This window comes from Oculina patagonica, chromosome 9 (genome assembly GCF_052425735.1).
Source record: "Oculina patagonica isolate OP01 chromosome 9, crgOcupat, whole genome shotgun sequence".
Lineage (NCBI taxonomy): Eukaryota > Metazoa > Cnidaria > Anthozoa > Scleractinia > Oculinidae > Oculina > Oculina patagonica.
Window position 1 is genome coordinate 12857343 of NC_135766.1, and position 11934 is coordinate 12869276.

Below are 11934 nucleotides of genomic sequence, written 5' to 3' on the forward strand. Positions count from 1 at the left end.
CTGTTTTATGTCATGTAGGTATATAAAAGGGGTACCTTTTTTTAAAAAAAAAGGTAAACGAAAGGAGTAACTTTTCTGTCAAAATAGTGTATAAAATGGTAACAGGTTGAACCTCTGGGCGGAGCCTCCCCGTATAAAACTTTTTTCAGTACCGCCGGGTAGAAACTGCAAACGGCGTAAAATAACGTAATCCGACTGTAAAGTGAAACTGAACGTCAGTATATAGGATAAAGAAAAGTTAAGAATCGAGTTACCTGAACTTTTTTGGACTGAACATTTTCAGACAGGAAATTGCTTGGAATCATTAAATACTAAGGGAAACTCCCTGTAGCGCACGATTGGCATTTTACTGCATTAAGGGTTCGAACGTGAATGGGTTCAGCAAAAATATGTCTTGTGAAAGAATAAGAAAAGGTAAACAAATTGAGTACAATTCGAATGGTAAGCTCAAGTAGATCGATAGTTTGTCATAAAGAGGTAATGTATAAACAATGACCTACATTTGGCGCGAAAATGTGCATTGATATTCATACCGTAATGATTCGATTTAGCGCCCTCCTTCCAATAAGCGCCCCTTCTGAATAAGCGCCCCCCTTTGAATGTTTTTTTTTGTCAATAAGCGCCCTATTCCAATAAGCGCCCCCATTCTAATAAGCGCCCTCCCTTGAGGTGCCAAAAGTAAATAAGCGCCCCGGGCGCTAAATCGAATCATTACGGTATGAGGATATTATCTGTTCCGAGAAGCGAACGGTTTCGAGAGCTAAGCTCGTTGAAAACTGTGATCTTGGACGAACAGATCGTGTCCAAAGACAATATCAGTACATAGTTTTGAAGCTTTTGGAGTTATCTTGGGCTCTCTTTTCTCGCGCGTGGGTTCAGCCTCGTTTACCGGCTAGACTTGATATTCAGTTTTGGTTTGTTACGTCATGTGACGCTGATGCGCTTTACAATTAGAATTATAGGATGAGACAGGACATCCGCATATCAGGCGCCTTGGGCAGCCGCTATCCGTCCATATGTATGATCTCAACCCACCACCCCACCCAGAGATACATGTGAAAGAACAGACCACAACACCAGGAACTTCGTGCCATACTCTTTACGATTTAATAGTGTGTGGGTTTTTTAACGTCCCCTGCTGATTCGATGCTGATCATAATACTGAAGAAGCAGGAGACGGGGCCTACGGTTTATCGTCCTTATCAGAGAAGACTAGAAAGTCTAACCATTCGCAGATGTCATTACAAAGCCCGTTCTCCTCAGTTATTCTAAGACCCTGAGTGTTGGTCCGGTCTGGGAGTCGAACCCGAGACCTCCCGCACGACAGTTCGGCGCTCTACCAACTGAGCTAATTTACAGACTGCGTACCAAACAATATGAGCGAAATCGATGTTTATATGATTGTCCTGATCTAAGCAAACATGGCTTGAGAACTACCAAAGGCCAACAACCAGTCTACAACTCCCTTGGACTTACCCTCCCCTCCCCCTCCACCTGTCCAGGGGCACTGCTAGAGAGCCTTCCCATGCCTGGTCACTGACAGCTAACCTATCAGAGGCCCAAGGCTGGTGAGCCCAACTGCTAAAAATGAAAAGCGGGAACCCGTCCTGGAGGTCGTCCTGGCCACATTTCAAAGCAAAGTCTTTCCTGAAACAAGGAAAAGCTGACTTTAACCACCCCTTCAGCCAGCCTGCAATCAGCTGGCAACAGCTGACCCACGGCTCCCTAGGGCTGTTAGGACATGATGGCCTAGGCTACCTGCCCCATTTGTATTCAATGGAACACCCCCTCAATTTTTTCGGTCGCCAATCTTGCTTAAAGGCTGACTCTGTTGGTTCATGGAGTCCACGTTTTGTCAAATCAAGACAGATGATATCCTCCACTTTTTGAGGCCTTCCAAGGGGTTTTGGCGACAGGCGAAAAAATTGCTCCAAAATAGCTAAAAATGTAACGACAATCTTGTTCCAGAGTACTGACAGCCGACAAAAACTAGCACTGAAAGGGTGTATATTGCGACAGGGATAACGTTTCCTTCGTGTCGCTTCTCGAAATTTACCCTGACAGGGCCCCTGGAAACGAGCTGAAACGAGCGACAAAGCTACATCAGAAAGCTCCCTTTATAATTTAGGAGGAAAAGGGACAGTCTCAGCGTGGCCAGCAGTATCGTGCAGTGCATGTATTGCTTCAAAGGTGTACAGGTCTGGGTGGGATCCCGATTTCTCAAATCTCCCAAAAATTTAAATCAATTTAAGTCTTTTCCTTAGGCCTCTGCATGACTCAATCGATCACTGTTTCCCTACCGAGTTTACTGATGATGACATTACGTTGTGGCTTATATGACGTAACAAAACAGCTGACCAGTTTACGCGCCCGTGGGATGTTGATGTTCGAGAAGTTTGTTCTTTCGGATCTTCGTCTTCTTGAGGTGAAATTTGCTGAAATCTTCAAATTTTTTTCCAGGATTTCTTTCTAAAGGTTAGTACATTTTACTTAGCTTGTCAGGGGAATTTTTTTGGCATACAAAAATGTTCACAAGAGGAGTAATCGCCCGTTATGCGAGAAGGGGCATGGTGCATGGCCAGCTTTTTTTATTCTGTTGTAAATCCTCATTTTAAATAAATAATTTTAAGCTCGCACATTGGAAATTCATTGATTTTTGACTTCGAGTATCGTCGCTGTGGGAACCCTCGGAACATAAGAAAATAATAGACTACGAGCAGTCCCTATTTTTCGCAGAGTCCGTCGAGCTTGAAGCGAAAATTTTTTTTCGAAGAGTCTCTCTAGCTTGAAGCGAAAAAAAAAAAACTCGCGGGGGGAGGAGGCGGGGCGAGGCGAGAAGCGAAAAAAAAGGGGAACTACCCGCAAAGCCAGGCAAAGTCAGTGTGTTTGCTCTCACAATGCAAAAATACGATTGGCTAACGCTTGGAGCGTTGCCCCGGGGGGGGGGGGAGGTGGGTTACTCCCTAGAATTTACTATGGGGGTGTGCCGCTGAGTCTCTGAGACTCTGGACCTGTTCCAGAGAAAAAAATATGAATTTGCGACCCTGTTCCCTACGAACATTGCAAAATAGGTGGCCCTGTTCCAGACAATATCCACAATGGAATTAAACATAGATAGATAAAAAAAAACACTAGCGTATATTACAAAGAGCTCACTTGACTTTGTCTGTGGCTTGGAGATAAAGCGATAAGAGGAGCGGAGTTTCATAGCTAAATTTGATCATGTTTAATCAGGATTCTGGGAAAAAATTCGACCCTGTTCCAGAGTCAAAAGGCTGAATTGTATACCCTGTTCCAGAGTCAGAGAGGCAAAAAGCATACCCTGTTGAGCAGCACATACCCCGACCGTATAGCCCTTATATGGGAGTACCCCCTCCCCCCAGGAGCTTTGACAGCAAGATGTCAACACTTGCGTGTCAGTCATATTGCGAAGCGATGGGAGCAGGAGCTTTTGAGCTCTCAAAATCTCTTCTTGAGACTTACTTTGTCGCTATATAATTGCATCACCCAAGAACATTTTTAATTCAGTGTATGTGCAGCAAGTCTGCCAAAGTACGGAGCGAAAATAATAGAGAAGAAATTTCAACTAAAAGATGCTTTATTCCACCGAAATTCAAGGCTCGTAAACAAGACGTTACTGCTGTTTATAGCACAAGCCAGGAATTAACAAATTTAAACAAACAAAAACACTTTAAACACTTACATCAAGTTGCCTTAACATTAATTAGCCCATAGACTGAGGTGAATCAGTGTTAAAAAAATAAACATTGCTGGAACTGTATAAATTGCCACAGATAAAACTTTGCAGACGATTTGTGGAAAAAGTTTTGAGTTTTATGCGTATGTGACAAACCCAACTAAGTGCAGTGGTGTCAATTGACAGTACCTTAAAATGTGGAAAAAATTTGGTACATGGCAAATTAGATTTGAAATTGTAGTCAAAAGTCACTTGGCCATGAAAGGTCAAACGCTGTGGCTTTGCGGGTAGTTGCTATTTTTTTCACTTCTCACCTCACCCCGCCTTCTCCCCTGCATGTTCATTTTTTCGCTTCAAGCTCGACGGACTCTTCGAGGGACTGCTCGTAGTCTAAGAAAATAATGAATGTTTTGGTTGTCAAATCTTCCAAGAAGAGGAAGGGGGGGGGGAGATTTTGACCGAATTCATCAACAGGTTGTGAGGGGGGGGGGAGGATTGATATAAAATAGAATGGCCCAGATAAAATAAAATATTTAACTAATCGTTATGCTACTGATCAAAGCTGCACACAGTGTATCCAGGCTGTTGTATAAAGTAAACCATGCTTTATACCCAAGGGGGGTTATCCTGAAATTAGTTTTAGTTTAGTTTAGTTTATTTCCTTTGTCACACAAATTCACATTAACCGTGTGACAGGAGACAGACGGCAACTGAACCAAAGAACTTGGCTAATGACATCTGCTACTCTCTTCAATAAGAGATCTAAATTGATCACCAAATGCAGGCACAAAAACAAATTTTATGCAGCCAATCAGAAGCAGGATTGCTCAAACCACCTGCCATGAGTGTAGTTTAAATTTTCTTTCGACTGCCACTAACGGCACTTTCTGATGATCGCCTTGTGCGTGAAGCTTGAGTAACTGTCCATACAGTCTCTATCTTTAATTTAGTATTCGGCCCTGCATGTATTTGCATTGAGCACTCCTACCATTGTATGAAACCACCTACATCATTCTTTGTTTATAATGTGTAATTATTAATTAATTTGGTTTTAGCACAATCTAAAAATTATTTGAAAATGCATGCAAAGGGTTCAAATTTCACAAATTTGTATTGTAAACACTCAGGGAAATTGATTTTATTAGTTCTTTACTTCCATCTATGCCATTTTTTTAATTTGCAATAATTATCATATATTGTACCTCCAGATGCAAAAATTATCAATACATTTTCCAAATTAAATTTCTTTTATTGCTAGCAAGCTTTTGTCCAGCCAGTGTCCATCAGCCGCATAACAAGCAGAATGCTCTTGTAGTGTATTTATAATTTCTTTCCTTATAACTGCCAAAATGTTTATGGACTATGTGGCTTCATTCCAATTAAAGCAAAGCAAGAATACTCAAGAGTGTATCATTTTTTTCAAGTCATAATTTCTTGTTATTGCTAGTACATAAAAAAACAAATCAGAATCAACCAGAAAATTGCATGCAGTCGATTATAATCTCATGCATTATGTGTCAGTTTGCTAGATGTACAACGATTCTGTTGTTCAATAGATCTTTCTCTCACAACTGATGGCCTTAACAGTATCTTTTCAACGTGAATTAAAGCTAGACCAATATGATGTCACCAAAGGGTACATGTATTAGTGACTACAGGACTAGTGTATTTGGTTCAGGCAACTTTCTCAAAAGAAAGCGACCAGAGGAGATATTATGACTGAACTTTAGGCTACAGGGGAAGGTGAAGCGGTGGTGGACAAAATACTGACCCCCAGTCCATGGACTACCCCCATGGACTACCCCATGGACTACCCAAATGGACTACCTAAAATGGACTACCCCTAAAAAATGGACTACCCCTTAAAGTACTATTCCGAGTGTGTACTACTTACTGAGCTGTTGTTATACGCACATAATTTTCACTTACTTCCGTTACTTTCGACAATTCTAGCCGCCATTTTGAATGAATTACACTATACATCTGCTGACCTCAAAAAGCGAAGACTCATGCCCAGACTCAGCACTATTTTTTCCTCAGGGTCTGTCTGCCTACCGGTTCTGTTCTCCTCGCTGCGCTGCCAAAGTTATTCATTCAAAAATTTTCTCTGGCCACCAAATGTTTAAGATGCGTCTCAAGCAACTATCTGATACTATTTATAAAAGTTTGGATCTTCTGTAGTGCAGTGCAGTGCCTGTTTTGTCTGTCTCTATGAGTCCAAAGATTGATTGCTTGATTTGAGTCTACACTTTCGTGATCAGCGGATGTTCATTTAGTATAATATATTCAAAATGGCGGCTAGAGGGATACATACGGCTTGAAAATAAACAAGGTAAGACGTAAGTGCAAATTATGTGTGTATAACAACAGCTCAGTAAGTGGTACACACTCGGAATAGTACTTTAAGGGTAGTCCATTTTTTAGGGGTAGTCCATTTTAGGTAGTCCATTTGGGTAGTCCATGGGGGTAGTCCATGGACTGGGGGTCAGTGTTTTGTCCACCACCAGGTGAAGCTGCTCAGCCGACAGACTTCTTTTAAAACTCTGAATTTTTTTTTATCATTGGATAGCACTGCCATGGATCAGCATCTATGTGTAATTTCTCCTTAAAAAGTCCATGGGACATGGTACCAGAGCTTATCCTAGTGTCTGTAGAAGGAAGGAATTAGGAGTATTTCTACTTGGGACTGGCTTTTTTGCACTCATTTCATGTAGTGAAACAATAGTGGGACAGCTCATGAAATACTGGTATTATATCATGTACCACTCAGTTCATGTAGGCGGTGAATACTATTAAACAGTACATGGGTTAGCCTAACTACCATTCTGGTTAGCCTAAACAGCACTCCGGTTAGCCTAATTAGCATTTGGTAAGCTTAAAGAGCTCTCTTGTTAGCCTAATTTAGCTTAGGTCGCTTGGGGTTACCTAAGCGACCTATAGCCAAAAAGGATGCTAGTCCATGCAGGGTTACCCCCCAGCCCCCCCCCCCCCCCAAACCCCCTTTCCAGCATTAACATTAAAAACCTGGGTAGAGAGGTACTTTGAGAGTAGTGACTTGCCCAAGAACCCAACACAATGAAACACAATGCACAATTACAAGCTTCCAGCATTTTTTAATAACTTTTTTATTACCAATGATAACTTACACTCTTATAATACACGCTCAGTAACACAGATACATATTAAATTTAACAGGACAAATTATGGTAAATTTTCTATGAGATATAGGGGAGCTATTGTATGGAACAGTCTTCCGAGTGAGATAAGAAAAATAAATTCTTACAATCTTTTCAAAAAATCCTTTAAGTTATATGTTCAAAGTAATGATACAAGATAGATAAATATGAGTATTATATATCATTACTTAAGAGAATGTGAAATATATATATATGAAACAAATCCCTGATCCTTGAACAAGACACTAATATCCGCCTTCTAATATTAGTTAACTATTATGAATAATATAATTATAATTAAGTGGGGATCTTTAAAAAAGCTCTGCAGAGCTTGCTAGATCTCCTGCCGTATTTAGAATGTATATCATATGTGATGTAATGAATTATTGAAGGCGAAATAAAGACTTGAAACAATGACCCTGGCCAGGGCTGGAACCCAGACTGCTTGATCTGAAGTCCAGTCTGAGTGTGGTGAACAACTAGGCCACAGCATTTCACACAATTTCTCCCTAAGTGTCCATACAAAACACTCAGTTAAAAAATAAAATGACATTGTTTAGTATTGTTAGTAATGTTTGTTAGGTGTGGTGGTCTGACTTATAGTTACTGTTAGCGTGCTGGACTCCGGATCGAGTGGTTAAATCCCTGGTCAGGGTCATTATGTGGATCAATTTAGGTTTCTGGGAAACTGCTCACCTACCCCTCCCCAAACCTAACATTTTGTCCAAAGCGATAAGTAAGGGTTAATGTTAGGTTTGGGGAGGGGTAGGTGAGCAGTTTCCCAGAAACCTAAATTGATCCCATTTAATATGTTGTGTTCTTCGGGAAGACACTGTCTAAGTCAGTCAACCAGGTGTTAAAATGGGTATTGAATGCTGTAAAGGATGTACTAGGCCACTAGGCTAGAATGCAGACTTAACCTTACCTTTGTTGGGGTAAGACTGATGACAGACCAAAAATTAAACAAGAGGGACAAATTGTTTGGGGTAAAATGCCTACAACTCAACCCCAGAGGCAATTTTTACTCTCTCTTTCTTAAGCTGTTTGATAAAATGAAATAAAATAAAATAAACTAAGAGAAAAAAGGAGCTGCTTGTATATATGTGGGTCCTCCATATAAAGTTAACTGATCACCAAGAGAAAACTGTCTTCATGATATGGTACTGTAAGAAAATGTGATATAAAAAAGAGAATTTTATTTATATGCTGACATAACAAGTTTCCATAACAAATTTTTAAGGTATTAATATGATGTTACTCATTTCCTATCACGAACAAAAAAAAATTGAAAAAATAATCCTGGCCCATATTTCATATGTCCAAATTTTGGATTTATCTATCAAATTGGCTCATTTTGCGTGGTAACTCTGAATATGGCATCAAACTTGCTAATAAATATTTAAATTTATAATGATTATCATAATGGTTGTTAATTTTTTTTTCCATGCAGATATGAAACTACAAAGCGCCCATTACAATTCGACTCAATCGGAAGTCAAACAACTCAGAAACACTGACGTCATTATTCGCTCGTTCCAATCACGTGACAGTCACGTGGTTCGCAAAATCTTTGCAGAAAGTATGGGAGAAATGCGTGGTCCGCTTGTCCGTGACGTCATGTGCCAGGGTGTACTTTATGGACTGTGTTTATCACTACCCGCAGCGGTTTTGAATTTTGTGTGGTTTTCTTGGTTCTTGACGCTCTATTTTTTCGTCTGTTTTGCTTTATTGCTTGCCTTGTTTGCTGGATTACAGACTGGTTTCTCGAGATACATTCAGAAATGCTTACACACTGATTTAGACAACGTGGAAAGTATTTATTTGTGTCAAAAGAGGTCCCACATGTGGGTAGCGGAGCTCAATGGAAACATCATCGGCATGGTCGCTCTTGTTCCCGACCACGAGGACAGCTTCGGAAAACCTCGGGAAGCCGTCGGAAGACTTCGGAGAATGGCCGTTTTGCCCGAGTTTCGTCGACTAGGAGTAGCTAAGAAACTGCTTAGAGAACTTTTGAATTATTCAAGAGAGATAGGTTATAAAGAAATCGTATTGTTGACAACGAGCGCTCAAGAGGCAGCCCTTAGATTTTATCCAAAGCACGGGTTTCAGTTGGTCTCCAAAAGACTTGCTAATATAGCTCTGAGAGGATTTTATCATTATGTTTACTGTTACGATCTTGAAAGACTAAATAAAGTTATATGAAGGTGTAATTTCTTCCATATATAGCTTGAAGATAGTCGAGGTAGTGTTTTTTTTTTCTTGTGGACTGGAAAACACTTAAAATTTATCAACAATTTACTTTATACAGTGGAACCCCGATATAACGATCCTCGATATAACGATATTCCCGATATAACGATGAATATTCTATGTCCTCGCAAAAGTTACAGTAAAATGTATGGGACAGAACCCCGATATAACGCCGGATCTTCGAAATTTAGCGCACCGAACGAGAAATCTTCCCCGATATAACGATATTTTCAGTTCACAGTCACAATTTAAGCAAAATATTGAATTTACTATAATAACATAACAGTAAAGGGGTTATCTCTAACGTTTCTGACAACAGCTTTGCAAGTCTTTTGTACGATGATATACGACAATATATTCTAAGCCTCTTCATCCAGTAAAAAAGTATATGTTTGGTTCACCCCGATATAACGATATTTTCGGTTATTTTACGGCGATATCGGGAACTTCGATATAACGATTCCTCAATATAACGATATAAATTTACTGCTCCCTTGGCATATCGTTATATCGGGGTTCCACTGTATCTCCCTTCATCTCGGTCGTTTTTGTATTGTACGTGTTTCATCGCCCCAGGGAGGGGGCTCGCCCTCCAGTGCCTTGTATCATGTTTTCATTCAAAGGATTGATGTACTTTGCAAACAACCAGACAATTGACCCATACAGACCATACAGTTTTACAGTACTGAGAGGGGCTACAGATCCAGAAGACAGAGAAAATTGAATTCTATTTTTGTACAGACATGTTACGGAACCATTCAGTTTGAGCACCCAAGAATTAGCCTATTGTTATACGGAACTCGAAACTATGTTTATAAGTATTTAAAAAAAAAATCCGCAGTATTTGTCATTAAGAGGATTAATGGAATTGACATCTGAACTGAAAAGAACAAAAATGATGATAAATACCGGTCTAGTGACAGCTGACAATTAATCTTTCATACATTTACTCCTTTCCCGTTTCTTTTTCCTTTTTTTCTCACGTTTCTGCAATTAATAACATTCCATATGAACCTATGCGGTGGATCATAACAAAGCATAAACCAAAGAGGATTGCACGCATTCCAAGAGACAAAATATTTATTTTACCACAGCATGTTTTAACTGAAATTTAATCCGTCTATCACCTTATCAGTTACACAAAGGCTGCTTATGCATAATAAACCTTGACATCACGATGAACTTCAAGTGAAGAAGGAATGTTTGATGTGAATTTTTCCCCGCCGCAGTTGCGATGAACAAGAAAAGCTACCCCAATTCGCTTTGCTATGGCTTCATCTTTAATTTATTGGTTGCCCTGTGCACGATAGGCTTCATGTGTTATTTCTTGTACCGCTTTGATTCAAGACTTGTTGCGCTGGAGCGACGTTTATGGGACAAAGAACGAGTCGAAAGTGTCGCACCAAGCCGGAAACCAGCGTCGTTTAGGCAAGAAAACCACAACAAAAGGAGGCATTTTAAAAAGACAAATTGGAATGGTTTGAAAGACAGCTACCTTCAACGTGGAGCCCCTTCGGAGTTTGAGCGAGAAAAGACTCAAAGTCCTCAAAGAAAGCGTGTTTTGAAACTGTCGGCTTGATACCCGAGGAGACGCAGGCTTTTAGGGCATTGGCTTTGTATTGTTTACAAGATGTCAAGATTTGACTGGATTCATCTTACTATGAAGACATCCTTGGCTGGATTATGTCGATCAGCTATCGTTTTATACGTTTATACTAGCTACGCAGCGTGAAACATTTCTTTCCTATAATCCAATTGGTGTTAACTGTATTAGCACGATTCTTGTGTGAAATGACTTATCACTAATTATATTTCATTTAAGTATGTATTTAAGTTTGACGTGAATGACAAAGTCAAGCATTTCCAATGCAATTTTTGCAAAAATAGAACCTTTCGTGCACGCTTTCATTCCAGGTTGTCGTTTTCGTTCTTCTTTCTATCTCTCTTGTGGAAATTCCTTGAGACGATTTGGCAACAAGTTGTAATTAGATAAAAAGCGTTGAAGACAGCCAGACTGCTGTCTTCGACGGATAAAATTTTGCCAGAGAACGCTTTTTATCTTCTTATAATGAATCCTGGTATCGGATCTTCAATATTTTTAAGTTGTAATTAGTTTTCTGTGATTCATGAAACTGACCTTGGGGTGCTGAAAACAAGCACGCGTGTGACATGACAATGAGAAACAATACTCGCGCGAACGATGTTCTTCGGGCGCGTAACACACGCTCCGCTCTCGCCACACGCGTCCTTCTTCGACCTTCGCAGTCGGACAATAAAGTGAGTGACTGGTGCCCTAATGGGTAGTTTCTCAGCAGAATTTTGCGAAATTATGAACTGAAGGGGAAAATATATTGTTGCCCTAGGCTGTTCATTGTCTTCAGTGTTTACCAGGCTCAACCTCGTTCCCAGGGCGTTCACTTTAGAGACCCAGCCCACAGACCCAGTCATCCCAAGCGTGAATAGCAAAGGGGTTAATTTTCTCTCGCGATTCTTTTCGCACGTTCAACAATCGAAGAAAACTTAAGAAAATAGCGGCTGTGAATTTCTCAGTACAAGTACCTTTATAGGGCGTAGGGTAGCAAAAGCACCAAATTAGAACACTTCCCTCCCCGAGAATGTCATTAATAAATAGGAGGTCTAAAATTTTGGACTAGCGCTACATGATCTATAGCGGCCCTGTTAGTGGCCATCACCCACCCCATCCTAACACCTCTCCTAAACCCCCGGTCACCAGGATACAAGGTTCTTGTACCCAGCCCCTCTTCGTATAGAAAACGAAAGATGTACTTCCGGTTTCAGTTTTTGCTTTGG

General features: G+C 40.3%; 1 protein-coding gene across 1 annotated transcript; it reads left to right on the forward strand.

Moving 5' to 3' along the window:
- Nucleotides 1–2363: 2363 nt before the first annotated feature.
- LOC144666267 (N-acetyltransferase 8-like) lies at nt 2364–9099 on the forward strand. Its single transcript, XM_078527682.1, has 2 exons — nt 2364–2475; nt 8324–9099. Exon 2 carries the CDS (start codon nt 8326–8328, stop codon nt 9073–9075), a length of 750 nt encoding a protein of 249 aa, XP_078383808.1. The 5' UTR covers nt 2364–2475; nt 8324–8325; the 3' UTR covers nt 9076–9099.
- The last annotated feature ends 2835 nt before the right edge of the window (nt 9100–11934 follow it).